Below are 18,319 nucleotides of genomic sequence, written 5' to 3' on the forward strand. Positions count from 1 at the left end.
ATTTGATTTTGATAGTACTAGTACTAGTATGTTAAAATGACCCTGGCAGGACACAGGGGCTGTATGTGAGTAACTTGGGCTGGTCTCTAATTACAGCTACAATATTTTGTAAATCTCAAGCATGCTTCAGCTTTTGGAAGATTACATGGAAATCTGGAAATTTGGACATGCCCATTACAGCAATGCCAAGGAGTTGGTGTGGACAGAGAGCCTGATAGAGAGAAATGCGTCATTTCTGGGACTCAAAAAAAGCCCTGGCATCCTCAAATCTTAGTCCGTGGAAGGCCGTAGTACTAGAGTGGGTCTCCGGTCAGCAGCCTCTGAGAGCGCCACAGGGCTACCAGCTCCTGCCCCCAAGCCTATTTGTACAGCAGTGATGTAGGGCAGTTGGGAGGCTGAGGGACCCCTCTGGAGAAGCCAGGTGTCCTCCGGTTGCACCAGGCTTGGGGTTGGAGCAAGGTATCCTGTTGATGTCAATGTTCTCAACCCACAAGAGGCACGAAGCCTCACAGAGGTTGCTGCTAGCCCAGTTCCAGGTGGGCAACCGCCTGTCCGTGGCACCAAACGTGACTTCCGCCTGCACTCCCTGCAGGTTCTGCTTCCTCCTTCCCTCCCATTCAGCTTGGTCTGCTGCGTCCCTTTGGAGCTGGTGGGCAGAATGGACTCCTTGCATCTACCTTTCGCCCACTGCTGGCTCAAGGCGCTTCCTCTCACGCGACGAACGGTGCATGTCTGGTGCTTCAGTGGCCGACACCTGGCACACTGGTGGTGCTGGTGGGGCAGTTGTCCGTCTTGCTTCCCTCCCCGCTGCCGCTTAGCCTGTCATTGTGGTGCTTGCTCCAGCCTTCGTCCTTGTCCCTTCCCGGCCTGACAGAAGCGCTGATGCTCTCTCCTTCTTTCTCCAGTGCCCTCGGCCAGCATGACGCGCCTGGCCCGCTCCCGCACAGCCTCGCTCACCAGCGCCAGCTCCGTCGAAGGCAGCCGCCCAAGGGCCTGCACCCACTCGGAAAGCAGCGAGGCCATGGGGCAGGTCAACCACACCATGGAGGTGTCCTGCTGAGGACCTCCACCACCCTCCACCGCCCTCCTCCTCCTCCTCCTCGCCATCTTCTTCACGGGAGACCTTGAGTGTCCATGCATCGAGTTGCTCTCCAGCTGGCCCCGTCCTCTGCAGCTTCCTGTGGCTTCGATTGTTTTGCTGTCTTTCTTTTCCTTTCACGTTGTGGAATATAAAGTTGAGGGGAGGCACGGGGGAAGCGGCAGCTGAATGCAGCGGGCCACCTTCACATCCAGGCCTAGGAGCTGTTTCAGACCAGCCCTGCCCCCTCGTGGCCCGTCTGTCACTCAGAACCCGACCCATTTGGGGCTGGCTAGCTAGGGGGCGTTGCCCCTCACAGTGAAGCAGCAGACTGCTCCGGCTCTCTCAAGCCTGTCTGCTTGGCGTGTCCTTGGGGGTCTTAATGGTTCTTGAAAAAAGTGGATGTGGGAAGGTAGAGACCATCCAGCTTCAAGGCAGAGACCACCCAGCTTCCTCCCTGGAAGCACAAGCTTTGGCCCAATAGCTCTGGAAGACCTTTTGGGTGGTGTGAGGGTGCTGGCACAGGACGGTGCCGGTAGGTTTGGTCATGAAGGAAAAGAAAATGGGGCTTTCCTGGGAAGCGCGTGCACACACACACACACACACACACACGTGCATACACAAAGGCAAGAGCTTTCCTTCAGCTGCAGTGGAAGGTGATCTTTGGGGTGCAACCTGCTGCACCCTGGGTTGCTCCCCAATCCCAACAGGTCCTATTGAAAAATGACCTCCTTTGCATGAGTGTTTGGGCAGAAACAGGAAACAGGAAAGCCACAGTGTGGAGCCTCAGGCCTGTGAGCCAAATCCGGCCCTCCCAGCATTCCTTAGAGGGCCAGGTCCTCTTTCCCTGCCCATACTTTCCCCTAGCCTTGCCAGCCCGCCCCCTAAGAGGCTGAAATGCCTCTGCTTAGGATTGTCCTGGACAAGGGCCCTGTCCCTCAGTACTGCCTGGTGGCAGCTCTTCTGTGTCTCCGTGTGGGCTAAAAATGAATAAGCCCATGGAAGGCCCTGATCCCTTCTTGGGTGATCCATGCTGGCCGAGAGAGAGAGAATAGACCCTTTCTGTTCCTCAGGGATGTGATGGATCCTGCATAGGTATTGCGGCTGTCCTGGCCTTGTTCTGTAATCACTATCACAGCCATTTGGGTCTTCTCTGAGCCCCAAACACAAGCCTGGGCTGGGGGAACACACACACAGAGAGAGAGAGAGAGAGAGAATTGCTGTGGAAAAGAGGGAGAAGGGACGCAGGGGAGCAGGACCTCAGGCCTGGGGCCGCATCCAGCCCTCCTGGGTTCTGAAGGTGGCCCCTTCCCCTCCTCCTCCCTGATGGCTGATGCCTGCTCTTGTGCCCTCTCCCCCCATTGCATGAGGCAAAAATGCCCCTCCCCAAAGGTGTTTTGATCCTGCCCTTTTGGCTTTGAGTCCTGACCCCTTTTCCTCTGGAATTCTCTGTGCTGCACTGGCTGGTGATGGGGGGAGTCATAGTCCAACAGGTCTGGAGGGAATGTGGTTGGGGAAGGCCAATGTAGAGCCGTTGGCATGCATTACTTTTTTATTTATTTAAAATAATTTCTGGGGTACAATTCTCCAGGCAGCCTACGAGATTAAAAACCACACGAAGTGGATACAATAAACGTGAATAAGAATCTGTTCAATAAAACTCCGAGGCACTTTGCAGAATATGAGAGAGGGTGAGGGCCCGGGCAGCTTGCAATGTAAAATTGGACAGGGTGGGTGAGGGTGGAATGGCAGGAGGAGGGGAAGGAAGTGGAGGCCAGGCAATTTGGCAGCTGTGTTAGTTTATTTGTGTATTTACTGCCTTTTTATACCGCCCCTTAGCCGATGCTCTGGGCAGTTCACATGGTTACACGTGGATCGGCCTGAGGCAACTTCCTATGTCCCCCTGGGCTTCCAAAGCTGCCCTATTTGCCCTGATTTGTTTCCACACCTGTTCTGGCTCCTTCCATCAGATCTTCAGGGGTCCAGAAGATCTACCCCTGCCAGCAGAGGAACACCTTCATTCACCTGGAAGAAGTAATTGGCCCTGACCTTGTCAACACTAATTCTGCTGAACATTTTCACTCTGATTGTGGCACTAGTTTCACCTAAGAACACATAAGGCATTGGTTTTAAGTTGAGGGCAAATCCCTCTTCCAGTGGGTGATGCCAAGTGCCATTTTTCCCCATTCTAAAAGGTTGAAATTTATTAAAACGTTTGTATTTCGCCCTATATCATTGGGATCTCAGGGTGGTGTACAGATAAAATCAATTCAAACAGTATAAAACAAATCTAGACAGCTAAAAACACATTAAACTATTAATTAACATGCTAAAAACAATAGAAAATGTAAAAAACACGATGTGCAGCTTTTAGGGAAATTTAGCCCTCAAAGGCTTTGATAAAAAGCCATGTTTTTAACTTGGTGCCAAAATGAGGCCAACCTCGGCCCCAGTCAAGCCTCCAAGGAGAGGGCATTCCTCAAGCAGGGTGCCACCACCGAGGAAGCCCTCTTCCATGCCCTACCATAATATATGTCTTGCATCGGTGGGACATAGAGGAGGGCTCCTCCAACACCTCAAAGCTTAGGCAGGCTTATATAGGGGCTCTTCTAAGGTTTAGCTAGTGGCAATGAGAGCTTGCAGCTGAAATATGTTGGGGCTTTGTGTATTTTGGCCACGCCCCTTTTGCCTTCTGCTCCAGTCACCACTGGCACACAGAGGTCTGCAATGGAATTTGGCTCAGGCTGAAAGAGGTTCAGCACCCCTGTTTATGCTGTGGCTTCATGGCAGCTCCAGGCCTTGGAGGGATGCAGAGGAACGTGTCACCTAGCAGACGGCCTTTAGGCAGGTTTTGTCCAGCCCCAGGGTGCCTCACACCTTGGGAGTTTCTCCATCCCAGAGTTCCGTTCTAGGGGGCGGGGGGGGGGGGGAATTGACAAATCCACCAGGACAACACAATGCCAGTTGCAAACTAGGATTGCTTGGAAATACTGAACTCCCCCGTCCCCATCCTGAGAAGGAAGAGCTAGCAAGAAGTTGCCTAACATTTCTTGGGCATTGTCTCTTCAGGTTCCACAGTCTTTGAAGAGGCAATTCTCCCAGTGAGACGCCTGTTGACATGAAATTAGAAAGGGCTTAAGAGGGAGGCTCCTTTCGCTCCCCAAAGATGTTGCTGATCCACCCCAATCATCCTTGCTGTAGTCCAAGAGGGAATCTACACGTCGTACTGAAGGCGCCTCAAAACGATGGTGTAGACGGAGAAAGAAGCGGCGGAGGAGGAGGCGGCAGCTGGGGAACCGGCCACGTCCTTGCTGCCGCCTCCTCCTCCCCGCCGGCCTCCTGCTGCCAGGGTAAGAGCCTCCTCCTCCGTCTCTTCTTTCTCCGTCTACACCATCATTTTGAGGGCGGACTGGAGGCGCACGCAGGCGCCTTCAGTACGACGTGTAGATTCCCTCCTACACCTCCTTAATCATGGCATGATCCCATCTGAGACACTTTTAACTGATGAAGCCCCCAGCCGACAACAACCCTGTTCCAGCCACTTAGCAGGGTTTCTGCACAAGGAAGCACTTAAGGGGTCTTGGTCCAAGGACCAGGATGTCTCTGTCACATATATGATACACAGAAGACTCTGCAGACAACTTTAATAGCTCCGCCATCCCAACCTGGAGTCTTCCCCATGTGTTGGTATATAATACTATACAACCTGCAGAGATTGATGGACACCAGCACAGGGAATGCTGTTCTAGCACTTGACAGGGGGGTGGGGTGGGGTGGGGTGTACACACGCGCAAGACGTTTTGCATTGAAATGGTTTGACGCGGCCACAACCAGTCCAGACATTCCACGTGGTGTATCTTCTAATCTCAAGACGCTTTTTCGTGTGCTTCCTTCTGAACTTTGAATATGAATGTTTGAAAGCTATTAGGACTCCTTTTTATTGTAGATATCGCTGCAATTATTCTTGCTGTGTTCTTTCAGATGAGATAGATCTATAAATACCTATATATAATATTTATCTCAGTTTTTTTTTATTCACTTGTAGCAATTGGCAACCAATGTGCAGTTTTTTTGTTTTTTTCATTTGAAGGTGATCTAGCTACTACTGGGAGCAGGGGGAATTGAATTATTATTATTATTATTTACATTTTCCTGATTAAAGTGAAATTTCATGATTTCTTTTTCTGTATGAGGTGAAATGTAATATTTTTGTGCATGATGGTTGTTAATGCTCTTTGGTTGCATTGATGCCACAATATCTACAAAATGTAAAACGAAGCAAAAAAATAAAAACACAACACCTGTTGTTCTAGAGAGGATTATTGCGTTGGAACTAATACAGATATTAAACTCAAGCAGACTTTCTACGGAGTGGAAACTGCAGCTTCTTTAATGAAATCTTATCTACTGAAGTCTCTTGTGCCCCATTTCCTCGGTGGGAAGGCGGGGCAGAAATCCATCCAGGAGGGCGCGATCCCAGGCTGGCTCAGGCAGGGGGAAAAGGCCTACAACTCCCAGCATCGCATCGCATCGCATCGCTGCCTGGGGGGTGCTGGGAGTCGTAGGCCTGTTCTTCCGCCTAAACGTGCATTGGATGGCCCCCAAGGCCCTTAGCGCCGCGTTGTGTTGTCTGCCTGGGCTGCGATCCTATACCCGCGTGCTCGGAAATTTACTTCCGAGTAGGCAGCAGGGCTGGGACAGCTATGGCGGGGCGAGCTGGGAACCATGAGGCGCATGCGCGAGAGGCGGAGCCCTCTCTCCTTGGTGGACGGGGCGCGAGGGGCGGAGCCTCAGGGGCTGGCGTCGCTTGAGCGCATGCGCCGGCCTTCCGTCCCCTCTTGGCCACCGGCGACCGGCGCCTCCGCCATGGCGACCGCGGCCCAGCGGCGGCTGAGGGGAGACGGCCGGGCCGGGCCGGCGGGCGCCCCCGGGGCTTCGGCCGCCCTCCCCCCCTTCCTGGGCTGGTGCGCCGCCGCGGGCGTGGCGCTGAGCGACAAGGTAGGGCCTCGCAGGAGGCCCGGCACGAGCAGGCCCCGGCAGCCCAGGGCTTCAGGCCAGGCGGAGGAGGAGGCGGCGCCTCGGTGGGCGGGGCAGCGCTCGGCCTGGCCGCTTCCTCTCGCCCCCGGCCGGCAGAAGCGCCTCCGCCTCGTGGGCTCAGAGGGGCGGGCGAGCGGGCACGCAGGCAGGCCGCCCCCCGCCCCTGGCCTGACTGGCGCCCTCCACCCCCAACGGACGGCTCCCCCACACGGCCACGCGAAGAGGGCCCGGGGCAAGCAGGCACCGGCCTCAGGCTCGCCGCAGCACCCCTTCCCCCCCACCCCCGTATAGAGCGGCGGCGGCAGTGGGCGCCCAACCGGCGAAGCATCTCGGCGCTCTCCTCTTCTACGGGGCAGAAGCGCGACCGACCCCACGGCTGCCGTCTGGGCTGGGCTGCTGCCACCTCCTGCGGCCGCCCCGGAAGGGCCATGCGGGGCCTTCCGGCTGCGCCGTCACTGGGGATGAGTGGCGGGGGGGGGTTGGGCGCAGGGGAGGGGAGGGTCTCGCCCCTCGGCTGGGGGGCCTGGCGGTTATTTTGTGTTGCCTTTTCCTTGCTGCTGGTTCCAAGTGGGCGAGAGCGCTCCCAGTGAGGCCTCGCGGTTTCTCTGGCTGGGGAGGGGAGGGGGCGGTGTTGCAGGAGCTCCGGGCGGGGACGGGGGCGCGCGCGCACGCGGAGACAGACTCAGGAGATGCTGCTGGGGGACGTTTGTTCCCCTCCATTGAGGAGGCATCCTGCATTCTGGGAGTGCTCTTGGGTTCAGCATCAGCTGCCAGGAGTGCCTTTTGCCAGCTTACGCTAGTTCATCCCTAGCTAGAGAGAGCCGACCTAGCCACAGTGACACCTGCCTTAGAACACTGTAATGCAATTTGGAAACTGCAACTGCAGCAGCTAGAGCACTTGTGGAACCCTAGGCATTCAGATCATGTAACTCCTATTCTGTATCGCTTACATCGGATGCCTGTTAGTTTCCAGGCCAAATCCAAGGTATTGCTTAGGGTATGGCCTCATCTTTACTCGCTTAAAAAAAAAAATCCAGCATGCATTTAGTGGTTAAAAAACACAAAATGTGCGTGTAAGCAAGCTGGTGAGAACAGTGTGCACTGAAAACTGGGTTAAAATATTTTGACCCTGTTCAGATGACACGCTAAGCCACGGTGGTTAAGCATTTTGAGCTAAAAATTGTGGCTTACTGTGTCATGTGAACCATTCCTAATCATAGTGGCTACATAACCATGATTTAAACATGCTCACTAACCATTTGCTGCAAAAGGGTTGGCGACCTAACCATGGCTTTAGCATGTCTGAACAGGCCCTTTTTCTGAGTTATCACTAGCAGCAATTTCTGCATCTTTGCTTTCGTTTTCTGTTCCTTCTGATCCATTCTAAAAGCAGAAAGTTTTTATGGATTGAAATACGCTTCTGTACTGTTTCACTTGTCTTAAACATGTTATTCACCATTCTAAAATAAAAAATATATAATCTAACATTTTTCCAATTTTAGGGGGAGGGAACAATTCTGGGGCAGTGATGGGGATAAAACCCATGTTTTCCCATTTAAGAGGCTGTATTAAGTTATCTTTCTGAAGCTTTCGGAATCTCTGGTTCACAGTGTAAACTTTTCCCCTCGGTTGTAGGTCTGTGTGAGCAGAGAAGGCACAGTAGCGGCTTATGGCCTGTTGGCCAGAGAGGACCTTGAGGCTGGAGAAGTCCTTTTTACCATCCCAAGAACAGCACTCCTCTCACAAAACACGAGCTCCATTTCTTCCCTCCTGGAGAAAGGTACAGGAAATGAGGGTTCCTGCAGCTGAGCAGGCAGGCAGAGACTTTCTCTAGAAAGGAACCTGGGTTTTAAATCCGGAGAATAACACATGGAGTATGTTTATGACTGTTTTGGTTGCAAAGTAGCTTAATATTTGCAAACGAGGGGGAGGAAGCAGTGAGTCCCTCAGCTCTTGAAAAAGTGCTTAAATTCTTCAATATGCCCCAAACCTGGCTATCAGAATGAGAAAGCAAAAGGTGCATTTTCTCAGCTAATTTCAAAGATGAGTTCCTGGCTGTTTTTGATTGTTCTGTTCAGAACAGCCGTTATGCAAAATAGCTCTGGTATCTTTATACCCTCTTTTCTCTTTCTTCAATAGAACAAGCCTCCCTGGACAGTCAGTCTGGCTGGGTTCCCCTCCTTCTCTCTCTGCTACATGAATCCACATCCAGCAATTCCCATTGGGGACCTTATTTGTCCCTCTGGCCCAACTTCAGTGGTTTGGATCACCCCATGTTCTGGTAAGAGCAAATGCTGTAATGTTGTTTTCTATTAACACCCAACTTCCTCATGTAGACTTGTTGGTGAGCTCTGGGTGGCAACAGTGCACAGTTACGCTGAGAAATTAGTGACTACAACATGGAGTGACGGCCACCAACTTAAATTACTTTAAAAGAGTATTAGACCTATTTATGGAGGATAAGGTTATCAGTGGCTACTAGTCATGATTGCTGTATAGGCTTTGGAGAACTCAGGCAGAGCCCTGATTGCACGGCTCTGCGAGCCTTTGCTGAGTGTTTGGGAAGCTGCACGAGCCTCCCAAGCCCTTGGCAAAGTGCACTTTCTGGGGCCTCTGGGAAGTGCACAGTTCCCCTGGCTGGGCTAATGGCGTGGCCTGGGGAATTGCAGTTTCCGGAGGCACCGGAAAGTGTGCTTTGCTAACCCCCTCTCCCCCCCGCCCCCGCACCAATTGGTGCCTTTAAGGCCCCCATTGAAGGGCGAAGGGAAGAGAATCACGTAATTTCCCCCAGGCTGGGGAAATTGTGTATTTTCTCCTTCCACTCTAATGGCATTATGAGTGGAGGGAGAAAATCTGCAATTTCCGCAGCCTGGGGGAAATGATATAATTCCCACCCCCGGCTCCATTAATGGCATAATTTCCCCTGCTGCCTAAAAGGGACAAAGGGTGCGCCGTGACCTGGAAGTCAGGGAGGACCCATGTCCCACGCTCTCGAAGGCTCCAGAGCACTTGGGCGCGGATCCCTCATAGCTTCGGGCAGGTCTTCCTGGGCCTGTGAGGGCTGGCTATAGGGGTGTCTGCTGCCCTCGTGGACTCGGGCAGGTATTTGATCCAATGCTGTGGCTATAGCTTACCTCCAGTATCAGAGGCAGTTGCTGGGGAACATGAGTGGGAAGGTGCTGTTGCCCTCATGTCCTGTTTGTGAGATCAGCATGCTAGACGGCTTTTAGTCTGATCCAGCATGGCTCTTTTCATGCCTTTCACATCTCTTTGTTACACAAATCTGGTGTCCAGTGTAGAATCTAGCATCTCAAAAGCCCTTGTGAGCCATGTGGTGGAATGCCTCAAAAGTGGATACAGGAGTTTGGATGGGCAGATCATCAAGTGTTCATGGTGAGCACAGGTCCATGTCTTCGGCCCCGATGCCTTTTGTTTCCCCTCATTTTGTTCCAGACTGTGTACTTGCTTACTACTGCAGTAAGGAGTTAAAGTAATTCAAGACTTTTGACCCTGATGCTGTCTAGTTTCTAGTTTGTTAGTGTTTGAGTTGTTTTGAGGGGTTAGCTTGTTACAGCTGGCTACTTACTCAGAAGAGGAAACAGTACTTTCTGCTTGCTGTTCTGCACAGGAGTAGTGAAGAGCGGATGAGGCTTCTGCAAGGTACAGGGATCCCAGAAGCTGTGGACAAAGACTTGGCCAGTATCCAGATGGAGTATTGCTCTATTATCTTGCCCTTCATGAAGGCTCACCCAGATATCTTCAACCCCAGGGTGCACACTCTGGATCTGTACAAGACGCTGGTGGCATTCGTCATGGCTTACAGGTGAGAGAAAGGGCAGGTTGGGGAGAGTTAACAGTAGTCACAGGTACATAGAAAGTCACTTTATGCTGACCCAGACCATTGGTCCATCTAGCTCCGTATTGTCTATCCTCAAGGGCAGCGGCTGTCCAGGGTTTCAGAGAGGAACCTTTCTCAGCCATACTGGAATATGCCAGGAATTGAAGCTGGGACCTGCTGTATGCAAAGAGATCCTGTGTCACTGAGCTACGGTCGCCTTCCATCGACTGTTAGCAGAGAAAGAGGTGAAAGTGAAGCTAGCAGCCATTTGACTGCTGGTGGGGTCATACATAGTTACGATGTTTCGGCATGCTTGTGAGGCCACTGCCTTCCCACTGGCATGGGAAGGGTCCTGTGGGTGGCTTAATGTTGACATATTTTGCTCTGTCCCAAGATTTCTGATTGGGCAACCATAAATACATACAGAGAATGAGTTGACAGGAATCTCTGGCCCCGATGAGGTTATGTTTTTGGAGAACTGAGAAGACAGAATGCCAAGGTTAAGAGAAAAACGGTCATTGGTGTATTCCTCTTTTCTACATCCAGTTCTCTGGCTTTCCTTAAGGAAACTCTAAAAGCAGATTGTGTCCTCAGAATTGGGTATGTAAGTAGAATGTACTTAGGCAGGAGTATTTCAGATTATGCAAATTGAATACATTAGAAACATTCTAATGAGTAAGACAAAGGTGTTCCAAATAAAGACGCTCCAGCTTATGACCACCTCTTCTTCGAAGCCTTTAGCAGAAACTTCCTGCAGCTTCTAAGTAGTTTAGGCAGGGATGAAACCTTTAAAAATTAAAACTCAAAAGGTCCTGGGTTTGGTGGCAGCTCTTCGGTTGTGTTGGTTACTATGGACCCAATAGCAACAGTGAAGTTTTCAGTGCCACATGCATCTCGTTCCCTCATCACTTAGCAAAGTCACTTGCATGACTTGGCAAAGATGCCTCATGTTAGTACCTTCCCACTTTATTCCCAACTAGTTTCCAAGAACCTTTGGATGAGGAGGAAGAAGAGGAAGAGCCTAACCCTCCAGTGATGGTGCCCCTGGCAGATCTCTTGAATCATGTGGCAAATCACAATGCCAACTTGGAATACACCCCGGTGAGCGGAGCATAAATGCGGTTGGGCCTCCTTGTGGTGTGCTCCCAGCTCCCCCAGCCTTTTAGATCTCATTGCTCTGAGATAAGAATTTTCAGAGTGTCAGGTGGGTTTCTCTTGGGATACACAAGCTGTATCTGTTACATTGTGACTTGACTAGGAGGAATGGGGCAGGCGTGTTTTCTTCCTCCTGTGTATAGCCTTGCAACAATGTCTTCTTGAAGTAGTTTATGCTTCCTTGAGGAAACCAGGACATGCCATGAGCCTGAGTGACCCTTGCTGGTTGAATCACAAACAGTTCCAATGAGAAAGAAAAATGGGAAGCATCTAAAGAAACCAAGATGGCTGCATGAAGAGCTTACGGATGAGCTCTGAAATAGGAGAGGCACATCATGGATCAGCACAAATGAGGAGCCAAAGCTTGCAGAGAGAGAGTGTAAGGAGGGTTAAAGTTCAAAATCGGCTTAGGTTTGCGAGAGATGTTAAAAACAGCAAAAAAAAGGCTTCTTTGATGATGTTCAGGGCAAGAGGAAGAACAAGGAAGTGATAGGAGAATTGTTAGCAAGTGACCAAAGGTGGAACTGTTCAACTCCTCCTTGGTCTGCTTCCACAAGGGAGATTGTGCTTTGTCTGGAAGAAATACACAAAATGTACATAAAGAGAAGGAGTTGCAGCCCAAGATAGTTAAGGAGGTGGTATGGGAGCCACCCGGTCAGCTTGACATCAGTACCTGGAAAGTTCTAGATCAAATCATTAAGCGTCAGTCTGCCAGCATTTTGAAAATGCTGTGATTATCATAGAATCATAGAATAGCAGAGTTGGAAGGGGCCTACAAGGCCATCGAGTCCAACCCCCTGCTCAATGCAGGAATCCACCCTAAAGCATCCCTGACAGATGGTTGTCCAGCTGCCTCTTGAAGGCCTCCAGTGTGGGAGAGCCCACAACCTCCCTAGGGAACTGATTCCATTGTCGTACTGCTCTAACAGTCAGGAAGTTTTTCCTGATATATTACAAAGGGCCAGCCTGGGTTTCCCAAGGACAAATCATGCCAGACTGAACTTATTTCCATTTTTTAAAGATTTATCTGCTTACCTTTTAAATATGGCGTCTTTATTCACCTCTCTGGAATCTGTTTAGATGTGGAGCGATATACAAATGTAAATAAATAAATATATAAATAAAAAGTGAATTAAACAGATAAATGCAAAGTTCTACATTTAGTCAAGAAAAAAAATCTGATGCCTAAATACTGGATAGATGATGTTCTGGCTTGACACAGTATTTGTGAATGATCTAGGGCAGCCTTCCTCAACCTGGGGCGCTCCAGATGTGTTGGACTACAACTCCCAGAATGCCCCAGCCAGCTGGCTGGGGCATTCTGGGAGATGCAGTCCAACACATCTGGAGCGCCCCAGGTTGAGGAAGGCTGATCTAGGGGTTTTAAAAGGCCAGACTAAACAAGAGTAAGCAGTGCAATGTGGCAGCTAAAAAGTCCCACACTTCCTGGCAGTGTGACCTGTTTGACAGTGGAACAGACTGCCTCAGAATGTGGTGGACTCTCCTTCATTAAGAGGTTTTTGGGTTTTTTTCAGCAGAGGCTGGATGACCACCTATTGAGTACAGTAGTGGTGGACTGCCTGCATTGGCAGGGTGTTGTGTTAGATGACCTTGGGGTATCTTCTATGAATTCCTGCTCCAAAGAAATAAAGGCGGCATTCTGTCGTGCTGTAGGAATTATTTGGCATGATTATCTTTGAGAGACAAGGATCAGGTTCATCCGGCAAGCTGGATGACGTCTTTACCATGTCCTTCTCACTTGCAGAAGGTCAGGGAATGGTCCAGTGTCTCCAACACCACAGCTAAAGCTGAAGTAGCAGCTGCTTCTTTCTTGGGCAACAGACTCTTGGTGATATTGCTCGGTGATATTGTTATGGAGATGAAGGATGTAGTACAAGATGGCGATCCCCTAGCCAAAGCAGCATTTTTTGGGCTGGCATCCCTATTGTCAGCTATCAACCGGCCCAAGTCCTTATTTAGTTTATTTTGTCCCTTCCCTCTGGAGAGAAGAGCCTGGAACATGGAGTAAGACTTGTAATTTTTTGTGGATTTTAATTATACGTTCTGGAAGGCAGGCAGGCGGTCTCTGACTTCAAGTACCCACTGGAACAGCCAGAAGTGCCCTCAGGTGGCATCAGACCTGATGATGGTTCTCCTGTCTTGGGAACAATCCAACATAGATTGCTGACTGAAATTCTTGCAGGTTAATCTCATTTCCCTTAACTCAGTCCTCAAAATCAAACCTTTATGTATTAATTTTTGCTTCGTGTCTGTTGCCTTGGAAGCCTGTTGTGAGGCAGAAAGGCAAGCAGTGCATGTTTTAAATATCAGGTGTGCCTCTGTTTTTTTGGTGCTTGGATTTCATGTTTGTCGTGTTGCATCAGGGCCAAGCAGGCCTTTGTGAAACCCAGAGTATGGTTGGATTTGAGAGTGCACCTGAGGTGTGTTCATTCCCATCTGGATCTCAGCTCATTTTTTAGGATTCCAGGGCAGGCCTCTTTCTTTCTTGATGCTATAATATTGTTCCTTGTTCACTGTCCTTGCTTAGTAGCCACTTTAGTTTTACACTTTTGCCACCGTGTTGGGTGTTTCATTTTTCCTTTTCGTGGAAGCTCCAACTTCAGCATGTCTCAGATTGTGAGGGAATTCTCCCCAGCAGAGAATATCAGTACTTCAAGAGTTCCTGCCAGGGCTTACTTTCCTGTTCTTTTTGTAGGAGTTTCTGAAAATGGTTGCAACCCAGCCGATCTGTAAGGGCCAAGAGATCTTCAACACTTACGGACAAATGGCAAATTGGCAGCTGCTCCACATGTATGGGTTTGCTGAGCCATATCCTGGCAACACAGACGATACTGCAGACATCCAGATGTTGACCCTGTTCAAAGCAGCACTGCAAGGCAAGTGGCTGCTTTGGGGAGCCAATAATTTGGGGAGCCAATAATAAGGGGAAGATACCCTTATTATTCAGCACAACTCCCCAGAGCAAGAGGATGTGTGAAAAAGGGCCCACTTCCCCTCTTCTGTTGCTGTTTGCTAGCCATGTTTTGTAGAGGGCGCCTGTGGTGGAACATGGCCTCTCCAGCAATTGCAGGTACCTAATGCAAAATCCAAAGCAGAGTACCTCGTTTACTTTGCTTTCCAGTCTTGCATGGTGCCTCTTCCAAGCACATTGCCTCTTTGAAACAAGCAAAACACCCAGAGGCACAAAGCCCTCCTCGAAAGAGCTCTGGGTGGTATACATGGCTGTATACCCACCATCACCTCCCCTTGCAGCATTCCTGTCAGGCAGATCAGCCTGTGTGTGTGTGACTGAGGCTTGGGGCCGAGTGCATAGGAGGAGATTGTGTGCCCCTGCTTTTCACTTAACACCACATACACACCTACCTAGCTGCCACCCCATTTTTGGGCATCCAATCTGGCCTCTTAAAACTGTACTGCTTTTGTTTCCTTCTCCTTTAACCAGCTACAAAGGCAGAAGCGGAACGGCAGCTGGTCTTGGAACAGTGGGCCTACCTTTGCCACCTGGAGATGGTGGGTGAGGAAGGGGCTTTTGTGATGGGCTGGGAGAGAGTCTTGACAGAAGAGGAGCTGTACATGGCATTGAAGGTGAGTGAGTTGGTAGAGTGCTGGGTTACATAGCTACTTGCTTATTTAATGGATTTTTAATTTACTTTAGAGGGGTGGTACACTGGACTTCAGCTGAAGTTGCCTTCAGCTTGCGTGGAGGGGACATTCAGGATGGAGGCAGGCCTTGTAAAGGCTTCAAGTCACCGTATTTATTATTTATTCCATAGATATATATATACTGCTTTCCAGCATCAAAGTGGTTTACAGAAATGAGGAAGAAACATAAAACGTAACAATAAAATACAGTAAAACTATCACTGGCCAGCTACAACCATACTGGCTGGGTTACCCTCCAGGGAAAGCCTACATAAAGCTGACACCTAAAGCTCAAGACGCCTGCCTCATGCCAGTGGGGGGTGCAGTCCAGAGGATGAGGCTGCTGCAAGACTGAGCACTTGCAGGTACTCCTGAGGCAAATCTCAGGAGCATGTGGCACTTCCAGAAGTATTCCTTTGGACTGCAGGGATGAGGCAGTCTCTAAGGTAACTTGGTCCCAACTTATTTAGGGTTTGAGATGTTAACAAAACCTTAACTGTGGTGTCGTAGCTCACTGGCAGCCAGTGCAGTTCCTTTGACTTGTAACTTGCTGCCCCAAAGAGGCTGCAGCTTCTGGACCAGGCCAAAGGGTAGGTGCACATAGTCTGCGTTACGAATGTGAAGTTACCAAAGCCTGAACCACTGCAGCTAAGCTTTCACAATCCAGGAACAGCTGTAGCTGGCAAACATGTCAGAGCTGGTAAAAGGCACTCCTAGCCACCAAAGTTAGATGAGGAACAAGAAAAAAGTGGTACTAACAAGACTAGCTGAAGGAGACAAGCCAACTCTGTATTTTGGAAAACATGAGTGCCAGCCAAGGTAGGCCTAGATACACTCCATCCAAGCAAAAGAAACCTCCATGTTAAATCCAGCATTGCAGTCTTGCTCGGAAAAGGGATGTACAGTAGTGGTGGTCCCAACAGTCTGAGTTGGGCTGGACTATATACTCTGGCAATATAACTGCTGGAACACAGATGCCTCTGCCCAAAGGAGACGTCATGCAAAGCAGAAGTATCAGTGGTACGATACCCTTCAGGTGGTCTTGGCACCAATGGCATGGTGTGAATCCACTACAGCACTTGGAAGTACAAACCTTTAAATTAGTCTTCCTCAACATGGCACCCTCCAGATGTGTTGAACTACTAATGCCCATCGCCCGTAGCCAGCTCCTTGCCTTTATCGCTTTCTCTATTTCCCAGCTGAGAGAAAGTAGCTTCCTGGTGCCAGTTCAAGATACAATAATGGGCCTTGCCTAATAATCCAGATGTTAATCCATTAAAATTGCCTCCAGCAGGCTTAGGAGGTAGTGCTGAAACTCTGTTTCTATGCAGGCCAAACAGTAATCCATTTTTGTGTCTGTAGGTGCTAAGTATGTCTGCAGAGGAATTCAAAGAGTTTAAGGAGCAAGAGGCCGGAATGGGTGCAGACGGCACCAACTACCTGATGCTATCAAATGCTACAATCCCCAAACTTAAAGCCTCCTGGAAGAAACTTCTCTTTGATGCCACACTATTAACTCTGAAGTTGTACAACTCAGACTTGAAAGAGGAGGAGGAAGTACTGACAGACTTGCAGGCTTATTCAAAGCTCAGCTGCAGGGAGCAGTTTGCCCTGCAAGTGCGCTATGGCCAGAAGAAGATTTTACATCAGTTGCTTGAGCTGACAAGGTAGCTGCAGCTGAGTGGCTCCATCACTGTTGTCCTGGACTTGTTAGTGGAAGGAGGGAAGCATCTGTCTGTACATGGAAAGCCATTCCTGTTAATATCAGTGAGTTTAGCTGGGTAGCAAGAAGCAGTTGTAGGGGTGGGTGGGTTTGTGCCTGAAAGGACTTAACAGCCCCTATCAGTCCTCAGCAGAAAGTTTCTTATGGAACACACATCAGACCAAAGATCCATCTAGTCTGGTTTCCCAAAGTGGTGTGCCTAATGCCTCCAGAAAGGCCATAAAACTACCCCTCCCCACAATTGTGGTTTGTTCCTTATCAACTGTTAATTGGAGAGTTGCTTTCCGTACCATGGTTCCATTTAGCTACCATGGCACATCACCACCATGGAACATGAACTTGTTTAGTTAAATGAATTCCATAAATGTATTGTGTATACATTTCTTCTGTCTGTATTGAATCTGCTCCATTTCATTTGCTCACCTCAAGTTTTCTAATACTCTGTAGAATGAATTTTCCTTTTCAATTAGCTATCTAAAACTTATTTGCATATGCTTGTGATGCAGCTCCAAACCGTTGGTGAGGCAGGACTTTTGAATCCTCCTGTGAGGACAATTTTAGTGACAGGTTGCATTTTTATGAGAGCAGCAAATTCACATTTGAGCCCCTTTTAAAGACTGTACAGCCAGTGACCCACTTGTTGATTAGCCCTAGAACTTCTGGTGTTTATTCAGCATCTTCTACTGTGAACAACCTATGTAAAGAATTCATTTATCTTTTCTAAATTCATGTCCTTTAGCAGATATTTCAATCACTTATTGCATAAAGACCCTAGTGCCTTCCTGCTTCTAATGTATTTGAATGATTTTTTTCTTCGTGATCTTAATGTCTAAACTTAGGACAGTTTTATCTCCACTTTTGAACATGTTGCAGTTAAGCAACATGTTCAAACATCCTCACAGTTGTTTTGGCAGAGTTTGTGTGGGCATCTTTGTTCTTTCCTTCAGAAAAAGACTTCCACTTTTTTTGGAGGAAAGATGTCTTGCCTTTTTTTCTAGACTTCATTGCCTACTCTCTGGATCTTCCAAACCTCCCTAGGCTGCTCTCTGATGAGATACCATCTCTGTATGAAAGCCCCTGGGTTTTTGGAAGCCCACTTGAATCCAGCGCCAATTCAAGATTGTTTTACTACCCAGTTTGAGAAGTGAGGGCCCAAAACCCCCTGGAAACCACATTCTTCCCCCCCCCCTCCCCACACATTTGTTTCAGTTTTTAAATGGGAAATTTTGGGAAACAATAAAAACATGTTTCACTGAGGGGGAAAATGGAGTGAAATGCTTTTAAAAACGTTTTACTCAATCAAAATGAATACTATGAAGATTTTTATGTGAGGCCATCTACAGCATTAGAGAATGATAAACTACATTGTAAGTTATGCACAAATCCACAATGCATTTCTTAACCTAGAGGCTGCTGCCATACTTGAAAAGGGCATACAGGACCTTTATTTTAGGGAGGAACCAGGTTAAAAGTCTGGTCATGGAAACCCTACTTTGCTCTGAGAAATAACCTCTGATCTACTTTGGAAATTTGACAAGGAAGTATCCTGTGACAGTTACCCTTTCACAATCACTTACCTGAGAGTCACACTGAGGCGTATTTCTGAGTAGACATGTGCAAGATTGTACTCTAAGGCATTTAGATTTCTGACTTCTGTGCCTACTTCAGAATAAGCTCCACTAAACAGAATAGAAGACCTGCTCTATTTAGTGGACATGCATAGGATTGCTCTGTAAATTTCTTAAATATTGTGACATTTTATATTCTAGCTAACTTATAAGTGATGAATTTTACTAAAGCAACAAATACATTTCAATTTACTATT

The 18,319-nt window shown here is 48.9% G+C and overlaps 3 protein-coding genes across 7 annotated transcripts in view; 2 read left to right on the forward strand and 1 right to left on the reverse strand.

The window, feature by feature from the left end:
• The window catches only part of NDRG4 (NDRG family member 4), a 70,425-nt gene extending 69,056 nt beyond the window's left edge, over window positions 1-1,369 (forward strand). For all 5 annotated transcript variants that reach the window (XM_063140883.1, XM_063140881.1, XM_063140882.1 and 2 more), the window contains one exon: window positions 906-1,369. In XM_063140883.1, the coding sequence (XP_062996953.1) occupies window positions 906-1,060 (155 nt within the window). In that variant the 3' untranslated portion in view covers window positions 1,061-1,369. The remainder of the gene's footprint in view (window positions 1-905) is intronic.
• The window catches only part of CSNK2A2 (casein kinase 2 alpha 2), a 162,132-nt gene extending 155,891 nt beyond the window's left edge, over window positions 1-6,241 (reverse strand). Inside the window, exon 1 of the mRNA XM_063140887.1 lies at window positions 6,238-6,241. The gene's annotated coding sequence lies outside the window, so the exon portion shown is untranslated. The remainder of the gene's footprint in view (window positions 1-6,237) is intronic.
• Window positions 5,804-17,750, forward strand: SETD6 (SET domain containing 6, protein lysine methyltransferase). Its single transcript, XM_063141485.1, has 8 exons — window positions 5,804-6,076; window positions 7,751-7,895; window positions 8,255-8,396; window positions 9,744-9,938; window positions 10,934-11,054; window positions 13,825-14,005; window positions 14,572-14,714; window positions 16,134-17,750. The coding sequence occupies exons 1-8, from the start codon at window positions 5,804-5,806 to the stop codon at window positions 16,440-16,442; spliced, it is 1,509 nt and encodes a 502-aa protein (XP_062997555.1). The 3' UTR covers window positions 16,443-17,750.
• The last annotated feature ends 569 nt before the right edge of the window (window positions 17,751-18,319 follow it).

This window comes from Elgaria multicarinata, chromosome 14 (assembly GCF_023053635.1).
Source record: "Elgaria multicarinata webbii isolate HBS135686 ecotype San Diego chromosome 14, rElgMul1.1.pri, whole genome shotgun sequence".
NCBI classification, from domain to species: Eukaryota; Metazoa; Chordata; class Lepidosauria; order Squamata; family Anguidae; genus Elgaria; species Elgaria multicarinata.

Bases quoted from the DNA above. Each gene is read 5' to 3' on its own strand.
- SETD6 (XM_063141485.1), top strand. From the start codon at position 5,804: ATGAGGCGCATGCGCGAGAGGCGGAGCCCTCTCTCCTTGGTGGACGGG. The intron at 9,939-10,933 runs GTGAGAGAAAGG...ATTCCCAACTAG, and splicing joins GCATTCGTCATGGCTTACAG to TTTCCAAGAACCTTTGGATG. The intron at 14,006-14,571 runs GCAAGTGGCTGC...TCCTTTAACCAG, and splicing joins GTTCAAAGCAGCACTGCAAG to CTACAAAGGCAGAAGCGGAA.